At 49.3% G+C, this 25879-nt stretch overlaps 2 protein-coding genes across 4 annotated transcripts in view; one reads left to right on the forward strand and one right to left on the reverse strand.

The window, feature by feature from the left end:
- The window catches only part of Ndel1 (nudE neurodevelopment protein 1 like 1), a 31600-nt gene extending 21400 nt beyond the window's left edge, over positions 1–10200 (forward strand). Inside the window, exons 8-10 of one of the 3 annotated variants that reach the window (XM_038327292.2) lie at positions 133–284; positions 3325–3359; positions 6487–9477. In XM_038327292.2, coding sequence (XP_038183220.1) covers positions 133–284; positions 3325–3359; positions 6487–6494 — 195 coding nt within the window. In that variant the 3' untranslated portion in view covers positions 6495–9477. Of the gene's footprint in view, positions 1–132; positions 285–3324; positions 3360–6486; positions 9478–9523 lie in introns of those variants that run through there. The other 2 variants (XM_038327293.1, XM_038327291.2) reach the window with 2 other exon arrangements.
- A 2010-nt stretch (positions 10201–12210) lies between these two features.
- The window catches only part of Myh10 (myosin heavy chain 10), a 124569-nt gene continuing 110900 nt past the window's right edge, over positions 12211–25879 (reverse strand). The window contains exons 32-41 of the mRNA XM_038325626.2: positions 25543–25755; positions 23410–23622; positions 20485–20646; positions 19257–19385; positions 17799–17887; positions 17039–17162; positions 16755–16963; positions 15517–15625; positions 14365–14537; positions 12211–13795 (exon numbers count right to left, since the gene is read on the reverse strand). Coding sequence (XP_038181554.1) covers positions 13651–13795; positions 14365–14537; positions 15517–15625; positions 16755–16963; positions 17039–17162; positions 17799–17887; positions 19257–19385; positions 20485–20646; positions 23410–23622; positions 25543–25755 — 1566 coding nt within the window. The 3' untranslated portion in view covers positions 12211–13650. The remainder of the gene's footprint in view (positions 13796–14364; positions 14538–15516; positions 15626–16754; positions 16964–17038; positions 17163–17798; positions 17888–19256; positions 19386–20484; positions 20647–23409; positions 23623–25542; positions 25756–25879) is intronic.

Below are 25879 nucleotides of genomic sequence, written 5' to 3' on the forward strand. Positions count from 1 at the left end.
ACAAATGATTATGGCTTAACTGATAACCATTTCCTGGAGGCTAAGGACTGAAGCCTGAAATAGAAATGGTTTGAGATGTACATGTTTTCTGTACGGCCAATGTTTTGACAGCCATTCCTTCTTTCTTTGTAGGCTTTAGAATCCAAATTAGCAGCTTGCAGGAACTTCGCAAAAGACCAAGCATCACGCAAACCCTATATCCCAGGGAGCGTTAACTGTGGGGTGATGAATAGCAATGGCCCAGAATGCCCGAGGTCAGGGCGTGCAACCTTCTTCCATAAAGGGTAAGTCTTGGACGAAACCTAGGGCTTCATGAGTGACAGACAGTTATTCTACCACTGAACTACAGCTCCAATCCTTGGGCACACTGATAATTTTAGTAAGATTGCAATTTTTTTTTTTTTTTTTTTTTTTTTTTTTTTTTTTTTTTTTTTTTTGAGATAGGGAACTACCTCTGTAGACCAGGCTGGCTTTGAACTCACGACTGCTGGGATTAAAGGTGTCCACTACCACCATCCAGCAAGAAGTTTACAAATTCATTCATATTCTCTCTCTCTCTCTCTCTCTCTCTCTCTCTCTCTCTCTCTCTCTCTCTCTCTCTCTCTCTCTCTCTCTCTCTCTCTATTTTCTGAGACAGGGTTTCTCTGTAGCTTTGGAACCTGTCCTAGAACTCCCTCTGTAGACCAGGCTGGCATTGAACTCACAGATCTGCCTGTCTTTGCCTCCTGAGTGCTGGGATTAAAGGTGTGCACCACCACTGCTGGGCTCTCTGGGATCATCTTATTATTCAAATCCCAGAGGATACAGATTTGTTGTTGTCTTCTGGTCCCCAAGGAGTTTGCTGCCCCTGGAATCTGCAGTGTCTGTCCTGGGGTTAGACTCTAAATGCACCTGTGCTGAGCTTAGGCAAATATGCAGGGCTCTGGTAGACCTGCTTTATGGGTGCTTACAGCTTGGGAAACTCAGCAAATTTTCTTTTAAGGAAAAGGGAGAACACTGCAATTATTTGTATTCAGACTGTACAGCAAACCTTTTATTTGAATAGTTTGGAAAAATACAAAGTCCTGAAGTCTTTAGACACTGGGTCACATATGGATCAGAATTCAAGGTCAGCGTGGTGTACCTAGTGAATTTCCAGCCAGCTAGAGTTACATAGCGAGACTGTCTCAAAAAGGAAAGAAAAAAGAAAACCAAAACAAAAGGGAAGAGGTAGGGGTGTGTGTGTGTGTGTGTGTGTGTGTATGCATGTGTTTAAATTTTAAAAAGCTTTTAGGCTTGAAGCAGTGGCGTAGAAGTATGTGCAGTGAAAAGTAAGTTCTCTGCTGTTGCACGATTTGTCATTCTTTAGAGCTGATTTGTAGACATGTCAGCAGATTTTTTATGCGTCTGCTAGAAGCTTCTTGCATCATATCTACAAGAGTTCACTTTGAATATTACTTGGTAACTGGCCTATTTTGATTTACATTGCCAGTATCTTTCTATGTCAGTACCTTTCATTCTACTTTATCTTGTTTTATCTCTAAAATGCCTGGTTATCTTCTTGTTATGGATGTGACTTAATATAGTACCACGTTACCTTGGGTAGTTGTTCCTGGAACAGCAGCTGATGTGCTCATCGTCCCTTGCCATTGTGTCTTGTGAGTGGAATAGGAAGCTGTTAAAACCACCAACAATGCAGGAACTGCTCTAGTTAGAGCTTGTTTATGGAAGACCTGATTGTCTATATAGTCTACTGTGTTATTTTTATTTCTGAGTCAGGATTTTTCTGTCTAGCCCTGGCTGTCCTAGAACTCACTAAGTAGACCAGGATGGCCTCAGACTCACAGAGATCCTCCTGCTCCTGCCTCCGAGTTCTGGGGTTAAAGGCCTATACTACCATGCTTGGCTACAGTCTACTTTTAAGAGTTTTATTGTTTGCCCCTGTAAATGGAGTGTTCCAGTCTATTGCTGTTACTTTTGGCATTTCTATCCTGACGGTTACAACAAGGACCTCCTACTAAAAGCACCTTATACAATATCAGTGTGTAAGTCAGAACTCTGTTCTCTCTTAGGGTTCCCTAGGTGGGCTAAGTATAAAATTAACTTTCATCAGGCTTGGGAGTACCCATTTTTGAGCTATCTGGAGCAACATGACATGGACAGGCATTTTCTCATTAGACTAGCCATTCCCTGAATGATACAGAGAAAGTTTAGAGGAAGTCTTCAAGAGTGTTGAAAAATTGTGATTACTCTAGTAGAGTAGTTATTAGACTCTCTCTGTCTCTGGAATTGTATTTTTCGTGGTCTGCAGGCAGCATCTTACAGTGAGAGAGAATAATGGAGAATGTGCTTCCTGACAGAACCAGATAGTTGCTATTTGTGTTTTGTCTTAAATTACAAAAATTTTATGTTGTCCTGTTTCTACCAACCATGAAATATGCTTTTATGGATTGTCTCTTGTCTTTATTTAACAAGTTGCTTGTTGGGTACACGGTGCAGTGTTAACCTGCTAGTGCTTCAGGAGTTCTCTCTTCACTGCTCTGCAGGGCTGGCTGTGCTACTGCTTCCTGCTGCTTTGCTTTCGTTCTGGCTGTCTTGTGGTCACCCTGGCTTTTTAACCTGTTGACTAGGTAAAATCCAAGATGGTTGTGTACCAACTGTAGGAGGAAAGGGCAAATAGCATGACTTGTAGATACACTATTAATATTCTGATTTGTCAAAGAAAAGCCGGTCTTTGTAGAAAAAGGGACGTGTGACTTGGGACTTGAGCATGTGAACCTGGGCTGTGGTGCTTGCCTTGCTGCCCCTGTTCCTGAGCAGTCTCTGCTGTAGCTCACTAGTGTGACTGCAGACAGTCGGGGATTTTCTTGGGAGGGTTGAACGTGTTTACTTCATTTTGTTCAAATCCTTCAGAGGCAGTGTAGCCTTGCCACATGAAGCTGCACACACCCAAACTGGGTCCATGGCCTTAACTGAGTCAGAAGTGTTTGCAGATTCTGGTTATTTGAGGACTTCTTGGAACCAGGAGTGCCCTCTGAGGTTTCTGCCAGTCCCTCAGATGCAGGCTGCTGTGCCTGATCACCCTAGTTTCTCCACCTCTGATATTCTTTATATTCCAGACTAAGTTTTGTGCAATTTGTGTGTTACTTGAATTTGCTCTAAAATGTTTTTTCTTCCATAACTTTAATCTGGTTTCATATGTATTGCTTGCACATGGTGCAGATGGTGGGTCAACCAGTCCGGCTTTTCTGGGTCATATGTAGGTAGGTGTGGGCTCATTTCAGGGCCTGATGTGAAAATAGTGTTTGTATTGCCTTTTAATGATTTTTCCTTTTTTTTTATTAGGCAAGAAAAAGTCATATTTCCCACGTTGTTCATGGGTAACTCAATTTGTTTGCTGTGCTCTCTTCTTTGTCTTACTGATGCTGTGTGGTGGAAGACATATTAACACACTGGTTTACTAACTGCATGGGGCTGACTCAGCTTTAACCAACTTTTAGCCCATGAGTGAGCTTTCAAGGTCCTGTCTGACTTGATGACACCATTGCTGTTAGTTCTGTGTGCAGGGACAACAGCCCACCAGGAGTGTGTGCCTGTGGGCTCAGCTAGGTGGCTGAGGCCGAAGGTGGCTTGAGCTCAGGTGGTGAAGCCAGCTTGGCAAGGGTGAGATAGCCCTTCAGCAAAGTTAAACCTCAGTGTCGTGGTCCCGAATGGCATTCCCTGCTCTAGGGCAGGTAGTGTCTGAGTTGAGGGTTGAGGTGATACTAGACTCCAGGATTACATCTCACTGTCTTCATGGGACAGGGTCCCTTCTGTGTCCGTTCCCCTTTCAGAAGCTGGTGATAATGAACTCCCTTGCTCTGCACTTGCTTTTGTGTTTCCATATTAGATGGGAGGTGTGTAGACTCTACCTTCCCTTTCTGAACTGTTTGGCATAGCCTGGGTAGAGACCTGGGACTGCTTCGTGTCCTGTTTACTCACCGGGAGATTTGGCTCTGGATGTCCATTCTGTCCTGTTCTGTGAGTCAGCTCAAGTTGCCCCCCTTCCTCCTTACTGCCCGCCCTCTCAGGAGCTTTCGTCTTGCTTGCTTGACGGACTGAGCCTTGCTTTTCTGTACTGTTAGGTGATAGCCCTCCTGACTGACCACAGAGGTGCAGTTTCCGTTGCTAAAGCGCCTTTCTGGAGTTGGAGTCAGTTTTTTTACCTTAGCTAGATTTGGGGTGTGAGTTCACTGATTGTGTGCTTGGAGCCTCTTTCTGCATATTTGATTCCCAGGGCTATCTCTATTCCTGCATATGCCCTTCATTTAACTCTGTGTGACTCACTGGGCATTTATTTTTCTACATCTGTACCTGGTATATTTGAAGGCTTTTCTCCTTGGGAACCTTCTTCATTGAATAAATTTTACTGTTTCCTGAAGGGGCCTCTCCAGAGGTGATTGGCTTTCTTTTCTTCTGCTTTTAACTTCCTTCATCTGATTCAGAAAAGAAGTGCTGAGACCCTCTGCCCAACACACCTCCGAGTTCTCCCACCACACAGAGACGTTAACTAGACCCACTAGACCCACATGTGTCCTGGAGCATGGAAATGGCTGCTCACTGAGGGCTCCTGAGCAGCCTGTGAATAGAGGAGGCTGGGAAGGGGTGGGATACCCAGAGAGGTAGTTGGGGCTAAACAAGTCACTAATAATAACTCTGTTGGTGAGCCTGGGCTAATGGCTGGATCTTCTCTTGGTTTGATTTCCTCTGTAACAATGGAAATGAACTTGATGCTACTTTAAAGTACATTTAATTTTGTCCTGCACCTGTTCCTTTGTGTGGACCTGTCTTGGTGACTGCTGCTTTTGCACATCCCAGTTGACCTTATGACAAACTCTTGGCAACCTACAGTGTGCCCTTTGTGATGAGTTGGAGGCTTTCTGTTGTGTAGCCTGCCTGCCCCTGCTAAGGACAGGGATGGAGGTTCATGTGTTGGACACTAGGTTTCTTGTAGTTCTTCCTGTGGTTGTTGGAGAGTATTGGGAGCTCTGGGTCTACATAGGCAAACTCCAGATGGGGCTGTGAGGCAAGTGCTGTCCTGGCAAACAGACTGTGGTCCTAGGCCTCAGGAGAAGCATAGGCATGCAGCTTTTGGGGAAGATCTAAAGAGAAAAGTGCTGTTTAGCACAGAAGTAGGACAAAGCATGGCCTGGGGCTGGGGAGTTGGACCACTGCTCTTTGGTTTCTGTGTATAGCTTGATTGCCAGGTATGAGCTGTCTTCAGTCTCTTGCTACATGAGCTCTTGTTTCCTGAATTTAGTTGGGGTTCTTTATCAAGACCCTCTGCATGTCTGTTTCTTTGTGCCATTGGTGACTGTTTATGAACCAGGGGTCTTTGCAGGGAGTATGTGACTCACTTTTTAGAGAATGTCTCTTTGTGAGTTTGTGTTCGACTCCTTGGATCCTTCCACAAGCAGGTGAATGACAGTGGTGGGCAGGAATGGTGCGGTGTGGTCCCTCAGTGTTGCTAATAGATGGATTCGTCTGGGACGTGCCTTAAACTAGAAAGGCTGAAATTGTCTCCTGAGAGCTTGTACTTCTCCCTCTCCTTTTCCCTTCCCCTCACTTCCTGTGGCTGCATGCTGGTGGGTGGATTTGGGGGTGTTCTTCACCTTGCTGGGTGTGCCTGATTGTTGGTGCTTGTGTGGAGCTGGGTTGCCATGTATAGGTACAAAAAACCCCAACTCCTATCTGGCTTTGCTTGCTAAACATTAATTTTTTTCTTCTTGAGATACTGGTATTGCAATAGATTTGTAAAATAATAAAGTATAAACTAGTAAAATTTATCTACAACCCAGAGAATACATTTTGTTAAAATTTCCTTCTATGATATAGATGATTCCATTACATATATGTGTATACGTAATATAATCCACACGTTGTATATTTATGTGTGTATGTCTAAAGAGTTTTTCAATCTAGACTTAACTATATTAATCCATAGTGCCTGTGTAAAAGGCTGGAATAGAATAGAATCTAGGCTATGCACTGCTTGCATTTTCTTTTTTCTTTTTTAACGTCACACTAAACATAGGCAGTTTGGGTAGCTTGCTTCTTTTTCCTTATATCATTAAATACATACTGAATATTTTTCCTTGCTATTAAAAATATTGTAAGTTACATTCTTAATAGTTGTATTTATATTTCATTGTTTTGTTGTATATTTAACTAGCTCTCTATTGACATTTAGACCTTTTGATGGTTTGAAAAAAATCAGGAATGTGATTATGGCCCATATAACAGAGTTGCCTAGAAAGTGGTGCGTGGCCTCAGTACCCCAGGACTGTGAACTGTCTGTCCATTCTCTTATCACTAGTGCCTTCTGGGCAACCACTTGGGATTCAGGATTTAACTGTGGGCAGGGGAGAGAACTAGATACAGAAAGCAGCTAATTTCCTGTGTGTAGAGAGATTTTACATGAGCCTCTTTTTCTTCTCTTCTTCCCTTGCTGTTCTGATTACCCCACAGGGCGGTAAACGGCTTCGATCCAGCTCCTCCCCCTCCTGGGCTGGGCTCCTCGCGGCCATCCTCAGCACCCGGTATGCTGCCTCTCAGTGTGTGAGTGCCCAGCCTCCAGGTGGGGCCCCTACCCTCTTCCAGCAGCCCAGGACACCTACGCCTCGTCCCTTGGTACCTGGGTCCAGCCCTGTGCCCCTGTCTGCCTCTCCACCGCTGGCAGAGGGCAGGCTGCATGCAGTGGCGGCTGCTGGGCCCTGCCCAGCCCCAGGACTCTGCGCGATATCAATACTGGCTATTTTCTCTCTTGCCGTAGTGCCGTTGGTTTCACATGATTGCACTTTTGTGGGTCACAAGTGATACATACATGTATTACTCGATCACTGGATGTGGAAGTACCCGTTCATCACATCTGCCTCATAGCCCCATTTTGCTGTGCTGATAGGATTTAGTTGTGTTTAGGACATTGCAGATCTTCTAGAAGTTCTCCTCAATCAGGTTGACAAGACCCTTCTAAGCTCCCAGCCAAGCATCTTTAGTGCTCACAATCATGTGTCCCCCAATCTCACCCTACAGTTCAGACCATTCTGTACCTTCTGACTTTCTGTAAGCAGCCCATTTCAAATAGGCTTTCTCTCAAAGCAGCAAGATGCAGGAGGCAGGGGCATCTGGGACCTGGGCACTCCAGGGCTGAGCCTCTGTGTGCCTCAGACTCAGGAAGCAGGTGGCAACCTTCTCGCCAGCTTTCCGATCCCTCAGTTCAGTGACATCTCTTAGAGCATTTTGTTTTCTCTTCTGAAGGGTCCGTCCAGTTGCATTGGGAAGGGTTGAGGGGCCTGATTCTGGGGCTGGTTGGTGCCAGCAATTGGGGGCAGACTGGCCAGAAGTGTTTGTCCCTTGCACCCTTTGGTTATTCTCATGCTGCACTTACTGTTTACATTTGTTTTATTGTACATAGGTTTGTAAACATTACTGCCTAAGATATTTGTATATAACTTGGGCTTTGTAGCTTTTATTTATTCAGACTCATATGGCATGTTAATTAATGACTTACGATGGTGTCCTACTGTGGGCAGCTGTATAGTATCATCATGTGGTTAAAAGAAGATACTTCCCTCCAAAAAAATTCTTTTAATGTGTAAACAATAAATTTCACAGAAAAAAAGGCCAAGATTTCTTTATTTGGTTCTTGCTGTCCTGTGAGAAAAGAGCATACAAAGGCAGTTCAGTGTCTCTTCTTCCTCATGGGATGAGAAGATTGCGGCCACAGGAGATGCCTTGCTCGTGCGCATTTCTAGTAGTGTCCATTTCCAGGGGTAGCTTGGGAGTGGCCCGGACCCCACAGGATAGCAGAGAGGACAGAACAGGGCATGGAGTACCTACCTGGGCCCAGGAGCTCGTCCCGTTGTACTGCGTACAACAGTGTGTGCCACAAGTGCTGGGAGTAGAGAAACTTCACGGACGTGGGCTTCTCGCACACTTCCTTCCGTGGGAGAAAAGTTCCAGGTGCCGTGTTGAGGAAACTGCAAAATGGGGCAGTGTGCATTGTTTCCTGAGCCTGCCTGCTTACAACAGCGTAAACATAGGAACTTCATAGCTTAACACCACAAGTGTGCTGATGGAGGCAGGTGAATCTGAGTTCGGTTGGAGGCCAGCCTGGTGTACATAGCCCCAGGATAGCCAGAACTACATAGAGACCCTGTCTCCACCCCCACCTCAAAAAACAAAACCAAACAATAGCAAAAAACCCTAGGCGAATAGAAGTTAAGGGCGTCAGATCCCTAAGTGAACAGGAACCATTTTAAGTAAGATGAGCCTTCAAACTTACTCTGTTAATAAATGACAAGAAGTCTGTTGTTGGAGATTTTGCCATAAGCTGACATCAAGAGGCACCTGCGGTTGTGTGTGAATGGTGGAAACGGTCTGTACTGTCTCCAGTTGCTCTGAGTGGTGGAAGATGTCTCTCCCATCTCACTGATTGCCCTGAGTGGCGGAAAACGGTCTGTACAGCCTTCAGCTTCTTGCTACACTGCTTTTGGAAGGATTGGATTAGGTCAGAGGTTGAACAGTTAGACCTTTGTGGACGCAAGGGTGAAGCTAAGTCCTCATCTCTGGCTCCCAGGGATTTCTCAGATGTTCTGAGGCTTTGTACCCTTGGGCTTATCTAGACTGCTCTATTGCTGTTCTCACGGGGATGGCATACTACGCTGCTTCTGCTCCAGTATGTTATATGTCCTGGCTCCTGATGGGGAGCCCTCTTCCCATGACCCCATGAGGACACTGGCTGATCGTCCTTAGTGCCCTCCAAAATGAATGCTTCGGATACTTTGTCCTTGCTGGCCTAAGTTTGACTCTCCAGAAGCAGTGGTTCTCAACCTTCCTAACGCTGTGACCCTTTAATAGTTTCTCATATTGTGGTTACCCCAACTCTAAAATTATTTTCATTGCTACTTCATAACTATAATTTTGTTACTTGTTATGAATCGTAACATAAATATCCGATATTTGACCTCAAGGGATTGCAACCCACAGGTTGAGGACCACTGCTCTACAGGTTGCCCAGAGTCCCTGCTTTCCTTGTGGCCCAGCCATTGTTGAGTAATCAGGGTTGGGAAATCCCTGAGCTGGGTCTGTGGCAGCTTTCCCTTTTGAAGTGCTGATCTTGCCTCCCCAAATGTCCACTTCTTGGCTCAGAGCCTGAAACCTAATGTGTGAGGCCAGGGGACTGCGTAAATGAGCACAGGGTAGCCACTCCCAGACCCCCGTTTGTAGAAGGGACAGCCCAGAGCAAGGCCAGGATCGGAAATGGGGCCATTTTCTTTGTCTACTGTGCTCTCTTCCCAAACTGGAGGCCTCGCAACTCACTGTGTAGTATGGACCTGGGCGTTCCTCTTGCCTCAGCCTCCTGAGCTCTGAAATTTATGTATGTGCCTGGCTTAAAAAGGCAAACGTAAAAACAAAGAACAGATTTGTTAGTGCTGTGTTGGGGACCAGATGGGATTTGTGCTGTTTTATGATTCTTTGTCCTGCTGTCCATCTGCACCCACAGGAATTCTGCTAGCGTTTCCCTGAGGCAGATGTGACCCACCGGAACGAAGCTTAGAGTTTCACTGACCAGGAGCTTTGTAAGCAGGTGTCATACTGAGTGTCATCTCCACTAACATGCAGTACGTAGAATCCTGCCTGGATTGTGGTCATGGGTGGATGTCTGGAAGGAGGGCGGGGCTCACTTACGTTAGGCTGGCAGTGTGGGTCTGAGGGATACACTTCAGTAAGGCTCAGTGGCTGAGGGCTGCTGCTCAGTGCACTACAGGACGGAGCTAGGAAACACTGTTTATCAAGTTTCTGATAGGAAAAAAAATGTCCAAATATGGATTTCACTGTTGAGGGGAAGACATGTACTTTGAAGTCACTAATTCATTGTGTTATTCTCCATGCCGTAATCTGGGTGGGCAGTGTGATAGCTATAAAAGCTTGCTTTTGGGATAGAACCCCAAGAAATGGATAAACTTCAATAAAGTAAAATAAATGTCAGTGTCTGGTGGCAGGGGATGATTAGGGTGGCTTAGCATTATAGAGCAGTGTGGCCTTGCAGTGCTGAGATACCAGGAGAGCACGAACACCGAGCGCAACTAAAGTTTAAAAAGGAAAATCAGGTGATGGAAAGCGTGCTGGTGGCTTACTCTCCAGATTTTAAAATTGCCTCTAAAGTTGCCCAAATTAAAGAAAAATCAAAATAATAACACCAGTTTTCTTTTCCTGTGCATGTTGGCCTGAGACCTGTGCTGAGAGGAAGACAACGTGGCTGCTCTGATCTGCCTAGTAGCCACCCCCAGACACAGCTTCCCAGGTGTCCCCAGCCCTGGACTCAGGAGGAGGGCCATGTGTTGTGCAGAACCCGAGCCACTAGTAGTTAGAAGATGCCCCCTTGTCTTCTGAACCATCAAGAACAATGTGGCAGCCTGTGTGTGTGTAGGCCTAGTGCCCTCAGAGGCCAGTTGTCACATCCCGTAGAGTTGCAGATAGCTGTGAGCCACCATGTGGGTGCTGGGAATTGAACCTGGGTCTTCTGGAAGCGTGGCCAGCGTTCTTAACAAGTGAGCTGTCTGTCCAGCCCCCACTTAGATTTTTCCTATCACTGAAAGCTTTGATTGTCTTCCAACAGATGTGTATTTGAGATGAGTTCTCTGGGTCCATAGCCCTAGTAGCCCTAGTGCCGGGGCTAAAGGCATGTCCCAGCACACTGGCTCAGATACCATGAGGACGCCTAGAACTTGACTGAGCCTGCCTCTGAACCATCCATTTGTCCCAGAGCTGCCCTTTCCATGCTTTCCCAAGCAGTCCCATCATCCTTTGTGCTGTGGTATTGATGTGGCATTCCTGAAAAGCACATTCCTGTCACTTCCAGAATTTTCTCCTAAGTGGCTGACAGCCATTCTGCAAATTTTGATGCTCAGCCTTATTACCATGAGGCAGGCAACAACAGCCACATCCCAAGTGCCACCTACTGACAGCGACTGTGAGCTGCATGAGATCTGGACATTTTAGGATGGGTATCATGACATCAAGTCAGTTGGCATGGAGCCCACTGATTTGCCTACTTTGAAAACAAATGAAGACCACACTGCTGTAATGAGTCAAACTGAATTTCCAGCCTCACGGGGGTTGAAGGATCTCTGCTCTTCTTGGCATAACACATAGGCGATATAATACAATTCAGATGCCCATGGTGGCCACAGGCTTTCTTCTCAAGACCTCTTGGAACTCGGGGAAGAAAAGCCACCAGTTCTCCCTTCCAGAGTCTAATATCTAGCCATTTGTTTTTATGTGTGGGGTGGGGTGGGGTGGGGCAAGCCTGGAGGAGGAAGACTTGCTTTCTAGTGTTCTTCCTTCTGTATTTAACATCTGTCCCTTGGCAGCATTGGCTTTGGGGTTAACAGGCTGTCAGTCAAACCAGAGCAATAGAAGGACATTTTAGCTGAGGTTCCAGTCATGGGGAGTATGGAAGTGTGCCTTCAAACCAGCAGGCTAGGAATCCACTCAATGTACATACCCACGCCAATAGAGATTTTTCTGACTACATTTAACTCTAAAGTGAGGGATTGTTAGTGATCTGTGGTTCCTTCTACTTAGCGGCTTTGTGGTCCACAGAACCTGTTTCACCTTTCTTCTCCCATGGTTGGGACGAACCTCTACATCCTTACGTTGTTTAAGAGGCCTAAGTGCACCTTATTGAGTGGATGTGCATGCCTACTAGGCTTACACTGAAGTCCACTTGGTACTGGGACTAAGACATTGGTGTGCTCACCTTGTGCTCCCCTGGGGCTTCTCAACCAACCCCAGTTGGTCCACACCAGAAAGACTGCCTGTGGGGAGCCAGTGACTCCTCCCCTATCTGTTTCCAGCATGCATCCTGTTTAAACACACAGTCCCTGGCTTCTAGAACCCCTTAAAAGCATTCTGGCTTAGTCTTCACTGGTGGGGCCAGGCACTCCTCCATTGTTCCTGCTTGCAGGCATCCAAATGCTGCAAGCATTTGCTGGTTTCTGAGAGACATGGTGGGCTTGGTTCATGGATCAGGTGTGTGTAACCCCCCTCTGGTCAGGTCACAGATGGTAAAGCAAGAACAGAAGGTGAGGAAACAGATTCCGTGTTCACATGATTATTCTTGTTTATTGAGGTCTGTTTGTTCTCCACGGGTGCTTTTTTCCTCCAAGTAAACAGAGCAGGCGCAAATATCTATAATGAATAAATTTATTGTCTTACAAAAATCATTGTCTAGAAATATGGGAGTACAAGAAAAGATGTTTGCAGTCAGGTGTCTGGTGGTCAACAGCCAGTACAATCCATACAGGGGAGATCAGATTCCAAACCCATGTGACAAATTCTTCCTAACAGATGTTAAAGCTTTTAACCCAAAAGGTCTGTGTTTTCAAGCACATTGCCAAGGATCGGGATTTGTCATTAACACTGATTTGCTCACTGAATGTCTGTCTACACTACTTTCCTAGAGGTACATGATACGAAGCACAGTCAAACTTAACACATGAAGTTGTTCTAGAGGCAAATCCTAGAGTTAACCTTGTCTTAGTACTGTAGTGTCTAAGGCACTTTCTGTAATGTCAGTTTGCTCAACTATCTACCAAAAACAGAATGCTAAGTGTTCATTGTAACACTGTCCAAAGGAAGGGAAAAAGAAAAATGAAGGATCACACACCCACTGGGATGTCAACATTCAGGCAGATGGCATCTGTTCTTGAGGTCCTTTAGCCTCATTAACAAACTTGGAACACACCTCCAACACAAAACCAATGTTCCCGTTTTGGGCTCAAAGCAGTGGCTGGATTTGTAAGGTCAGCAGGAGGGTCTGGCTGGTTGGAGAGAACGTCTGTGAGCATCCCAAGAGTCACAGTGGCTCACTTATCCCAGCAAGCCAGACACTTCAGGAGACCACCTGGAAGTCATGTGATGGCTGCCACCTGGGGTGCCTTCGCTGTGTTGTGGCCACCATCCTCTCTATGTGCAGACAGCCCTGGGCCAAAGACTCTATTCACATGAGATGGTGGGGACACCCCTTGGGACATGGGCAGGATAACCCCAAATTGATGCTGCTTCCCCAGTCCAACCCACCCCTCCTAAGCCTCCAAAGCCCCTTTCACAGTTTGCTCACAGAGACAGTGATCATTACTCAAAGGAAATGAGACAAAGCGAAGGTTAGGTCCACAACGTTCTAAGAGACTGGATGTGGTTGAGGGGTCAGGGCCACATGGACGCAGAACTAAGGTACCTGTCAGTAACAGCATGCAGAGCAACTGAGCAACACCTGGGGCGGCCCCAGGCCCAGCGACGGGCAACAAAGGGTCTAGAATTTGTTTCAAAAAGGGTTATCTCCTCTTATGTGTCATAAAGTGGTCTCTTGATGAGTATATGGAAAATAGATGCAACGATGGACAGTCTGTTTAATACGCATGTCTGGTGGAGGTGTATATATAAAAAGGGGGCCATTGTACCTAGTCTGAAGCAGGATACAGTCTGCACAGGCCGCAAAGCCTTAAGACACAGTGGATCTTCCTGTGAGGAGTCCCGGAGCTTGCCACTGAGTGCAGGGCTCAAGCAGACTAGCATTGGGTTGAGGAGTTCCAGCCTGTCCTCTGTGTCACCTCCAGTCTCCTTTGTCTACTCTGATTGGGGCGGCTGCGTCTCGTTGACGTCACTGGTCTTACTTTCCGTGTCGTCGTCTGATAGCTCCAGCGAGGCCCCCTCAATGTGCAGCTGGCGCCGGCCAGATCGGCTTGAGGAAAAACTGATTGGGCCGCCCCGCCTGGAGAGAAATACACGAGAGCACGTGGCTCTTGGGTTGTTCAACCCGAATAAGGCTCTCAGTTTCCACCCTCTCTCCACCCTAGCCTGGGGCATCACAGCCTTGGAGGTCTCAGAAAGGCTTCCCTTAGACAGGTAAGGAAGACTAAGATGAAGCTCCATCTCCCCACAGCTATCCTTGAAAGGCCAGAAAACAAAACAAGCTTTGTTTTTATATTTTATAGTCCTTTAAAAAACCAAGTCTTGGTTTACTGACCACACGGGCAGCCTTTGTCCACCGCACAGAGGCCTACGCTGGCTCACTGGCTTTTCTGGGCTCCCTCACTGTCCTGCAGAGCATGCTGCTGTGTCAGGTCTGCTGGGAGCTCTGGAGTGGAGGCTGTGGATGTCGCCAGCCAGACTAGAGACTGATGTGTTCCACTGGTCCGGTTCACAGTGAGTGGGCCTGCCCTCTCCTTTCTCCCACTCCCTACTACAAAGGTCTTAACTCTTGACTGCAGGGATTCCCGAGGAATCCACAGGCGCCTCCCCAGATCAAGCCTGCAGCCCACCACATTACTAAACACTTACCTGAGCCGGTTCTTCAGAGTGCTGACCTCACGGCTTAGACCCTCATTGGCTTCGGTGGCGTCATCCAGTTCCCTTTGGAGCTTACGCCGAGACGCGTTGGCACGTGTAGCCTCCTCTTCAGCTTCCTCCAGCTGGCGTTTAAGCTGCTTCATTCTGGCATTGGCCTTCTCCATCTTGGGGAGGTACATGAACGAAAGGCAGACTATGAATCTACCTGGAGGTCAGCATGGCTGTGTGACATCTTGTGATGTCACTCACCTTCACTTAGCAAAGCCAGTATTTACAGAGCAAGCTAGACTCATTCAGGAACTTTGTATACAAGAAACAACCTGGTTTTCCACGCCCACACATGTGACTGATGGGCTGTGTACAAGGCGAGCACTCTGGACAAACACATTATCCAGATGCCTTCACCTCCATGAAGCATGGCCGTTCCCAAGCACAGCCACCTGGGAGAGTGCAGTAAGCACCTGCTTCTTAAGAATCCACCAATGGCTCCTTTGCTTCTAGACTTCAGGGACTGGTTAGTGCCTCATGGGTACAGCTGGCAAGAAGGGAAGAAAGGCCCTGAGGGTCTGGGCCAAAGGAAATGGTCCCTCCGTGGTGTTCCTTCACCCAGTATGCATGGAGAGACGGGGTTGCGGGTGTGTGTATGTGTGTGTGGGGGGGGGATGACAGGCTGCAGGCAAGGGGGCAAGGGGTGGTCTTGACCTGATCTTGATCTCTATTGCAGGCTTGTATGGGTGACCACTTCAGTGCTGTGTATCTGTATCAGGGTGTGCACATGCGGGCATACATTCTTCACACATTCCCAGTTTCTGCTGTTTACCTTTTCCCAAATTTCCCCCCATTCAGTTTCCTGACTGCTGACTGTACCCAAGAACTATTCTAGGGACAGAAGTGAAACTGGGAGAAACTTGGTTGCCTGTGAAGCAGTTTAGTGGAGGAAGCTGAATGTTCCTTCAAAATCCAGTCCAGGGCTCACACCTCAGAGCCTTGCTGGCCTCGTTCCTCATTGTAACTGGGGGGAGCACGGGATGTCACAAGGAAGTTCAGACACCATAATCGAATTTTCAAAAACATTTTCTTAGTTCTGACTTGTTTGGTAAGGCATTCCCGGGGTGGTGACCTCACCCCACCCGGCTCTCCTACCTGCTCTTTGTACTGATCCGCATGTCGCCGCTCGTCCTCAACCTGCATGAAGATTTCCTTCAGTTTCTTCTCTGTCCGTCGGACTAGTTTGTTGGCAGCTGCTCGTTCCCTGTCAGAATCACCACAGTGGCTTTAAGATTTGAAATTCATTTTAAATGTGGAAAGTTTTGACATTCTTTCTCTTTGGAAATGATTCATATTGGAATGCCTTTCACTTAACACGGTGTCTGTTCCTGTGCACACAGCACGTGTCACATAACACCTCCTAATCACAGTGAACAGACTTGTGGTCATCACTTCAAAGGAAAAAAAAAAGCAACCTCATTTATGAAGTGATTATCTCGGATTTAGAATTGATTCACTATTGACTGTAATACTGGAGCTGTTAGAGCTAATGACACCATGCAGGAGTGAACTAAATCCCCACCCTGTTCCCTGGGACTGCTGCCCACGCTCCACACAACTAACACAGACAGGAAAGTTCCCGCCTACCTGGATCTGGGTCTGGTGGGGTTAAAGCTTGCCAGTGAAAGCCTTACCTGGCTCACTGCACGCCTGCAGACGCTCCTGCCCAGTGCAGTAGGAATGCAGGGTTGGGAGGGTGCTGGACTTGAACGCAAGTCCTGCATTTCTGGGTCCCATGCTTCCCCCAAAGGGGGCTGGGGTCTGTGGGCTGCTGCAGCTCTGGCAGGCTAAGTGCTGTAGCTGCCCGCCCATTCTGTCCTGTGCAACACTCAGTTTTCACCGTGTGGTGGGAACTGTCAGATGGGAGGGACCTGGTTTGTGCTAATCTGTTGGAAAGTGAGCACCCATGATGTGGTGCTGGGAAGTCACGGGGCAATGGGATGGCTTCCCGCAGGGCCAACAGAGCCCTGGCCTCTGAGCACTTGTCTCACAGCTCACAGGACTTCTATGCAGGCCACATGGGCTTGTGTTACTACAGCCCCTGCACTGGGTACTCCTATGGTAAGGGGCATGTCTGTGTCACCATGTGGCCTGGTCAGTCCACAGCAGACAGTGTAGGCAGTCGGAGGCCTACAAGAGCATCTTACTGGGCTGGAGAGATGACTCAGAGGTTAAGAGCACTGACTGCTCTTCCGGAGGTCCTGAGTTCAATTCCCAGCAACCACATGGTGGCTCACAACCATCTGTAATGAGATCTGGTGCCCTCTTCTGGCCTGCAGGCATGGAGGCTGAACAATGTGTACATAATAAATTTAAAAAAAAGCACATCTTACTTGGCCTCCTGCTCAAGCTGCTCCTCCAGCTGCCCAATCTTGGCTTCCAGGGCCGAGATAGTAGCCTTGAACTTGGACTTGACAGCCCCCTCTAGCTCCTGCAGCTTGGCCTTCAGCTCCTTGTTCTGTCGTTCCAGCTGTTGACGGGCATTGTCGCTCTTCTGGGCAGCGCTGCGTTCTGCTGCCAGCTCTGTGTTCAGTGTGTCCACCTAGAAGAGGAGAAATGTTCAGACACCCTGTGCGGAGGCAGCACAGCTGCTCCCAGGGGACAGGCCGCCTGGCACCTGCAGCGTGGTCTTGCGGAAGCGGTCGTTGAGCAGCTCCATGTTGCTCTGCTCCTCCTCCAGCTCCTCCTCCAGCTGTGCGATCCGAGCCTCCAGGCGCCGCTTCTCATCCAGCAGGGCAGACCTGGGCACAGGGAAGGGGCCTCAGCAGAGCAGCGCAGCACCGTGTGACCCGAGTGCCACTTTCCCTGCATCTGTCCCTGATCCATGGACGAGCTCCACTCTCACCCGGTTCTCTTCCTGGTCCTGACACTGTCCCCTGACTTCCCAGTGACTTCCCTGCTGCCACCTCTGCCTCCAGAATGCAGCCAGGACCTTAGATGAGACAGTAATCCCTGGCACAAACTGTCATCATGCCCTAGCACTCCCAAGGAGAAAGCCACTTATCTGGGCGAAAGAAATGATCATAAAAAAAAAAAATTCAGAGAAGGTTCTAAGGAGGCTACTTGCTAAGCCAATGGATCTGGAAGTGAGGCCTTGAAGTGCAGTTGTGGATGGATGCCTGTTGTGTGAGGCCATCGGCTGTCATGGATGTGTACATACACGTGTGTTGTGTGCCATGGGCAGCGCCTGAGTCCACCCAGACCTGTGGTCATGTTTTTAGACCGGAACCGGAACAGATGAACAAGCCCACTTAAAGCTTACATGTCAGGCGACTGTCCCCGCCTTTGTGAGGGCACAGAGCCATGGCTGGAGAGGGTAGGGTGAGTGCCACCACCCCCTAGATACCATCCCTTCTGCCTGCTGCCCAGAGACTCACTTGCCAGAGGCGCTGTTGGCGATCTCATCAGCCAGTTCGTCTCGCTCCTGCTCTGCGTGTCTGCGGGCTCGCTCAGACGACGCCAGCTCCTAAACAAGTTTACGTCGTCATCAGTTCTCCTCGCTCTCCCGTCACGCTTCCCACACACTGTGGTCCACAGGTGCTGACGGGAGGTGTGCTACCAGACCCTTCACACCAGGGAGCGTCTCACTGCCACTGTGTGCTGTGGCTACAGCCCAGCATTCCTGCCCATTCTTTCCTATTGTGGAGCACATGCTTTAACCTGAGCCCTAGGAGACACTGGCCACCCAGTCACAGCATGTATTGGAGCTACACACCACGGTATGCTGAGCTAGAAAGCAACTAAAAAACAAACAAATGTAAGCCACACTTTTAAAGTAGTGGATTAAAGACACCATTAAATTAAAAAAAAATACAGAATTGCTGGGCGGTGGTGATGCACGCACGACTTTAATCCCAGCACTCGGGAGGCAGAGGCAGGTGGATCTCTGTGAGTTCGAGACCAGCCTGGTCTACAAGAGCTAGTTCCAGGACAGGCTCCAAAAACCCTGTCTCGAAAAACAAAACAAAAAAAAAAAACCAACCCAGAATTAAGTGACAGTGAAACCACTGTGTATCAGAATTAGTGGGACAGAGTAAGTGCAGGACTTGAGAGAGACGTTTGTGTCCTTTGTGAATGTATTAGACAGTCTCCATGCTCAGGAGGCATCCACTTAGTGGGAGAGCATGTGTGCTTAGCATCCTTGATACCCCGCCATCACTCCCTGGCAAGCACATCACACCTCACAGAAAGAAAAAATTACCCAACGGAAAGAAACACAAAGACAAGAGAAACCATGAAAGGAGCGAAAGCTGGCGTGCAGGGTAAACCTTGCTCTCTGCTCCATGTCTGGTCCAGTTTTCAGTTCCCTGCCCCCTAGGGAGCTCCTTTTCTCTCCAGCTCCTCCCTGACAGTCTCTCACCCAGCTGCTGCACACCTGCTGTTTTCTCATGAATGGTTTTCACGCCAATATTTTGGGTCACTGTCTTTTGAGGAAAATTTGAAAATATGTACAGAGATGAATACACTCTAGGATGGCTTATCACATAGGTAGGGTTCTTTACTACATGCTACCCGTGGGATGCTCCACTCGGGAACTGAATGAAGTGCATGTCTCTTACTGGAACGGAACAGCACTTCTCTGGGTCGGGCTGATCAAAGCTTACGTTAAATAACAAGCTCTCCTTTCTCACAGGGGTGGGGGAGGGTGATTCTAGAAGGCTGTGGACCAGTTACTAATCAGCCATCCCGCCTTTAGCCAGCAGAGGAATATACACAAGCAAGCAACAGAGCACTAGCATTTGTGCTGAATGGAGACCTCACTCTGAAGGTGACAAAACGCACTTAATCTCAGTGATTCTAAGGACAAGCATCTCCTGAGCACTTGGACGACACACCTCCTGCAGCTGAAGGATTTCTGCCTCCAGGCTCTTCAGTCTCTTTTCACTCTCTTTGGATTGAGCGAAAATCTCATCTCTGGATGCGCGAGCTTCTTCTAGTTCACGCTGGTAATCCTTCATCTGTGCCTGGGGGTAAACACAAAGTCGATCTGGAGTATTTCATTCTCAGTATTGTTCCATCATAACAAGTATGCAGACGGAACGAAGCTACCACAGCCGGTTAGCCTGCGAGAATATAGGAGCAAACATGCTGGTAACACACAGACATGGAATCTACACCACAACCAGGGGTCACCTGCTGTGTGACAAGCACAAATGCATCAATATAAAAAAAATTATGTGTGTTTTTTGCCTGTGTGTACAACATGTATGCAATACCCATGGAGGCCAGAAGAGGGCAACAGGTTCCCGGTGAACTATGGTATAGTTCACAGGAGCCGCCATGTGGCTGCATGCTGAGAACCAGACAGGTGGGTCCTGGGCAAGGGCAGTGGGTGCCGTATAACTTCAGCCATGTCCCCAGCGTTACCAAAGTACAGGAAAGCAAAGCCACTGCCCACAGACCTGCTGTCCAGAGGCTTTGTCTGTGTCTGTCTGTGGTTGTAAGCACACTGCATCTGGCCGTCAGGTGCTTGTCCTGCTGCTGTCTACACGCAGCCTGCCAGGCAATGGCTAGTGGCTCACTGATATTTACAAAGGCTTCGGCTGAGACAGTTGTTGAGTGCATGTTCAAGTTAAAGGAGATTTTCCTGACGTTGTGGTCACGGTTCACGCCCTTCCCCGGCAGTGCCTGTCCCCAGCCATGAAGAGGGGGCACCCTGCACTGACTTGGTATCACAAATAACCTTTCTCATTGTGGCCACGAAACTGTGTCATCTGGATACCAGAGAGGTGACTGGCGCGGCCTGAAAGGATGACATCACAGCACTGAAGGAGGAAAGCCACACCGACTCCTTTTGGGGATGTGGCTGGGTTGAGGAGTATTACTTGAAGGTGTTTAGGGACACAGGACCAAATTCGAGCAAAGATGTTCCTCCTGACAAGTACCCCCAGTTCTGTCTCAAAAGCAAATCCAATAACCAAGGGGCCAGCAGCTCAGTGTGACGGCTGGGTGCTTGCACTGTCTCTCTCCCAGCTTCACGGCTTCATCTTGTGTAAAAAGCACATGCTTGGTTCTCCTAAGGCCATGTGACACTGGTCCTCGAGCTGAGCCTGCCACTCTTACCTGAAGTTTGCGAAGCTGCTTGATGACTTCATCGCGGGCTTTGTTTGCAGCCTCGATCTGAGCCTCCAGGTCCTTGAGGTCCATCTCCATCTTCTTCTTCGCTGCCACAGCCAGCGCCCGCTGTTTCCGCTCGTCCTCCAGCTCCGCCTCGAGTTCTCGAACCTGAAGGACAGGGCTGCTTACATCACACTGCGCTCTGGCTACTTTGGCCGGGGGGCTTGTCATTCTGCAGAGGTCCCTGTCACCGAGCAGTCCCTTTGTATTACTAATGGAAAAATCCAAGGGCTGAATGTAGTTCAGAAGGTCTTGGAAACCACTACATGGTAGAGGCCATGCCTACTGGGGGACACCCAGAGACCCAAGAAGGAAGACCTCAGGCCCACATTTGGGTGACTCAATTAAACAAATGGGATAGGCGCACAGAGGGAGGGCACAGGGCAGCGGGCCAGTGGCCAGACGACAGACCAGCGCGCTTGGAGCTGGGTCTAGGGGAGCTAGGCCTGCTCAGTGCTGACGCGTGCACTTGGCAGACCCGGGATTAAGGCTCCAAAGGTGGGCTCGCTCAGGTCTGGGCCTCAGACCCAGGCTGAAACCCCATCTGAACACCAGCAAAGAGGGAGGCTGGCAGCTGTGCAGCAGGCGAGGGGGAAAGAGGAGCTGTGGGGCACAGATGACGAGAGGACGGATACAAGATGAACATGAGTGGGGGGCAACTTCCCTGCGCTTACTCATTCTGGGGCTTTCTCAGATCAGCGGCACCACAGGAGCAGGCCAGAACTAGTTACCCGTGCTCTGTGTGAGGCGGAGGAAAAATGATCTTTATCATTTCAATCCAGCTCTAATGGCTACATCGCCACAAGGAACTGAAAATACCCCATTGAAGGCCAGGCGGTGGTGGCGCATGCCTTTAATCCCAGCACTCGGGAGGCAGAGGCAGGCGGATCTCTGAGTTCGAGGCCATCCTGGTCTACAAGAGCTAATTCCAGGACAGGCTCTAGAAACTACAGGGAAACCCTGTCTCAAAAAAAGAAAAAAAAAGAAAAGAAAAGAAAATACCCCATTGAGACGGGAGCTGGGTCAGCTTGTAAGTTCCTGGGGCTGTGCCATGAGCTTCCGGTTCATTCGGGAGTACCCGGGACAGCGGCAGGGTCCTAGGTGATCCTGCTTTCCCGTTCATTCGGGAGAACCCGGGACAGCCAATGACTGGGGTGATCTTGCAGTGGGGATTCTGAGCAATCACTTGTCATGAACTGGGAAGTGACCAGCAAGGCACTGCAATGGAAGCACTGTGGGAAGGGAGTGCCCTCTGGGTGACACCAAGAAACGGGGTGAAGGAACAGTGTCTTCTCTAAGGGGAGATCAAGGCTTCTGCTGCATCTGCTTCTGCAGAAGATAAGGTTGGGGAAGGGGCAGGACAGCTTCCACCAGGATGAGAAGTTCTCCCCACCCGTGTGACCACAGCTGCAGATCTGGGCCTGCTGAGTCCAGGGTAACAAGAGACTCCTTAGGTATAGTAACTGCCCCGAACTTTCTCAAGTGTGGTTTCAAATATGTCTACAGATTCTTGCATGAGTGTCTTCAGAGTTAGAGCCTGAAGTCCCGTGTGTGGGCTGGACTGGGGACTTACTTCTGGAGAACAGGATGGAGGGGTGAGGCTGTGATGCTGAGGGAGAATGTAAAGATTTGTCAATCATACTGGTTTAAATCATACTGATGGGCCAGTAGCCAGGCAGGAAGTATAGGTGGCGTGACCAGACTAGGAGAATTCTGGGAAGAGGAAAAGCAGAGCCGCAGTCCTCATCCAGACACAGAAGGAGCAAGATGAGAACGCCTCGCTGAGGAAAGGTAACAAGCCACATGGCTAAACATAGGTAAGAATTATGGGTTAATTTAAGTTATAAGAGGTAGTTGGTCAATAATAAGCCTGAGCTAATAGGTCAAACCATTTATAATTAGTATAAGTCTCTGTGTGTTTATCTGGGATTGAATGGCTGAGGGACCGGGTGGGACAGCAACTTCTGTCTACACTGTAAGGTGCAGCGCTTGCTGCTTTCTGGGGCTTTTCACTCTTGGGACGCTTGTCTCCACAGGACACTCAAACAGCCTTCAGCCAGGCTGGTGACAGGTGGTGAGGCCCCGCCCACGCTGGGCAGGTGAGGGCGTGTGAGCAGGTGCTCAGCACAGCCCAGGCCACCAGATGATTCCCCCGGGCCACCAGCTCTCACTGCCCACAGAACAGGGCACTAGAAATGTGGTCTTAACTCACCAGGTTTGTGTAACTTACCAACAATAAAGAACCAATCAAGTTAATGAAACAAAATCAGTAAAATATTAAATATAAATTAAGACTTACTACTTGTTCCCATGAATTCCAAATGACACTTAAAATATCCAAAATTTGTTTTCAAAGTAAACTTTTCAAATATATATACATATATACATACTCATATATATGTACACTCACTTAAATACATATATGTACATACACATATAATTCTTTATAAAATTTAAAAATCCTAAGATTCTTTATAAGTTTAAAAAATTAAGTATCGCCCCTTTCCCTCGTAAAGAACCCTTTAAGGGCTGGGGTGTTGCTCAGTGGTAGGCAGGGTGCTTGCCTAGTGTCTACAAAGTCATGGGCTTGATTTCAGCCTGCTGGGGTTGGGTTGGGGTGGGGTGTGACTTAAGGAGGCCATGGGACCTCTCTGCTGGGCAGCTCCCTCTCTCCCTCTCCCTACACCTGAGTGCCCTGCAGCTTTCCTATGACAGCCCAGCCAAGCAGCAGTGCCACTGGAGAGAAAAGATCTAAACCAGCACAGTCAAGTCCTTCAACAGCCAATGCTTTCTCCAGCTAATGCTTCCCAGCGTGAACTACAGGGCGGACCGCACAAGGTGGGCTCTGAAGGCCACGCCCCCGCAACCCACCTGTTTGAGCAGCAGCCGCTTCTTTTCCTCATTCTGCTCATCTCTGGTCTGCAGGTCCCTCTCAAACTGGGCCTTCATGGCCTGCATGTTGACCTCCAGGCGCAGCTTGGCATCCTCAGTAGCCTGGAGCTCATCCTCCAGTTCCTCCAGCTGGGTCCTCATTTCCTCCCCCTGTTGCTCCAGGGCTCGCTTGGACTTTTCAAGCTCGTGGACCTAAGGCACAGAAGCATTGGTGTGCACTGGTGTGCAGAGGCTGCTCTTCTGTTCAGATACGGGATTTAAAGTGCACTCTGTTGTTCACACTGGAACGTCCCGTGAGAGTGACAGGGCTCTGAGGCTAAGGTGCGGGTCGGCGTACTGGGGGGCCGGGGCACCTGCCTGCTGTGTGAGGCTAAGGTGCGGGTCGGCGTACTGGGGGCCCGGGACACCTGCCTGCTGTGTGAGGCTAAGGTGCAGGTCGGCGTACTGGGGGGCCGGGGCACCTGCCTGCTGTGTGAGGCTAAGGTGCGGGTCGGCCTACTGGGGGGCCGGGGCACCTGCCTGCTGTGTGAGGCTAAGGTGCGGGTCGGCGTACTGGGGCGCCGGGGCGCCTGCCTGCTGTGTGAGGCTAAGGTGCGGGTCGGCATACTGGGGGGCCAGGGCGCCTGCCTGCTGTGTGAGGCTAAGGTGCGGGTCGGCATACTGGGGCGCCGGGGCACCTGCCTGCTGTGTGAGGCTAAGGTGCAGGTCGGCATACTGGGGGGCCAGGGCGCCTGCCTGCTGTGTGAGGCTACAAGAGCCTCAGAAGAGATCACTCACGCTGAAGGCTCATGAGCAGCCCTGTGATGGAGGGGGGCTTGTCCGAAAAGCAAGGCCGGATTCTTCTCTCAACAGTGCCCTCCACAGATGTGAGTCTTGAGCCTGGCACTGACTGTACTGAGTGCTCCACCTCCTGACCCAGCTGCTCTGCCCAACCTCCTGAAGCAGCACTAAATGCTCTCACACATTCCCTTTGGGGGCCATGGTCATGTTAGCTTTCACAGAGGCGAGCAGAGGAAGAATTAGGGAGTAGCACTCGGTAACTCAGCAGTTGCAAAACCCACAAGAGCGTGTGAGAATTGGTTACAGCAAAGACAATGACTACGAAACCACTACCGCGTTTTCCCTCCACTTTTATAGGGTGTGCCTGCCCTGGCTAGCCTCTTCCTGACCCAGCCTCTTCTGCTCTATGCAGAAGGCCCAGCGGGACGAGGGCAGTTTTCCATCACCCACGGTGTGGTCAGATGGCCCACGCCCTGCGCAGATGACATCTGCTCTCTACAGTGGGCCTCGCACATTTCAAAGCCAACAAAACAGGTAAGACTACAAAGCGCATGTCACAATGGCTATGGAGCACGGGGCTCCCTTTCCAGATTAAGAGTGGAAGCTGGGAGAAGAGCCAGGCTGGAACCTCACTCTGTGACTCTGCCTCTCAGATACTGAGGGAGGATGCAGGCAAGAACAAGCATGGGGTCTCCTGGGGAAGGCACACATGGGAGAACACATAGAACTTTCTGGACTGTAAACCTGACAGCTGTTGACACCCTCCAGGAGCACTCAGGCCTCACGGGGAAGGCCAGGTGAGAGCGGAGACGAGCTACAGCTCCCACAAACCTCCGACCCGGGGGACCAGCAGGTGTTTGGGTGTAATCAGCACTGGTGATGCAGGTGTGAGAGCCCCTCCTGGAGAGCAGCCTCTGCCAGGATGGACTGGGGCAGGGCGGGGCAGGGAAGGATAAACATCTAAGGGCTGCGGCAAGAATTCCACGTCTGGGGACTGGAGAGATGGTCTCAGCTGTAAGGAACACTGCTCTTCCAGAGGACCTGGGCTCAATTCGCAGCCCACATGGCAGCTCACAACCACTTGGAATTCTAGTCCCACGGGATCCAATGCCCTCTTCTGCCCTCAAGGGCATCAGAGGCATATGTGTAGACAATATACTCATATGTAAAATAAATAGATTAAATAAAAAAAAGAAGAAGAATTCCATGTGCCTTGACCCAGATGATGGAAACAGATTGGCCCCTATCTGCCTACAGGACAAGGCTCAAGTCGGTTTTGCTGTGGACCTGTGTCCCCAGGTCCTTCCTGCTGTGCAGCCATGGGAAACTTACATTCTTCCCCACATCGTCTTTGGAGCTCATCAGGTCTTCCATGTCTGCTCGGAGCTGCTTATTTTGCCTCTCGACTTCCTCCTTGGCCTCCAAGGCTTCTTCAAGGGCCCGTGCCAGGGAGAGTGCTTTGGTTTCTTTCTCTCTGGCCTCAGCTTCAGCCCGGTCCCGCTCTTCTGCATAGCGAGCAGAGACGCTTTTCTCCTCTGCCAACAGCTGCGCGAGAACAGACGGGCACAGTGAGAACGCCCCTCACTCGTGGTGCAGGCTTGCTCATCCTAAGACCCCCACAGGCTGACCATCCCCACATGGACTTGAAAAGTTTTCTGAGCGCCAACAA

The sequence above is a fragment of the Arvicola amphibius genome, chromosome 4 (assembly GCF_903992535.2).
Source record: "Arvicola amphibius chromosome 4, mArvAmp1.2, whole genome shotgun sequence".
Lineage (NCBI taxonomy): Eukaryota > Metazoa > Chordata > Mammalia > Rodentia > Cricetidae > Arvicola > Arvicola amphibius.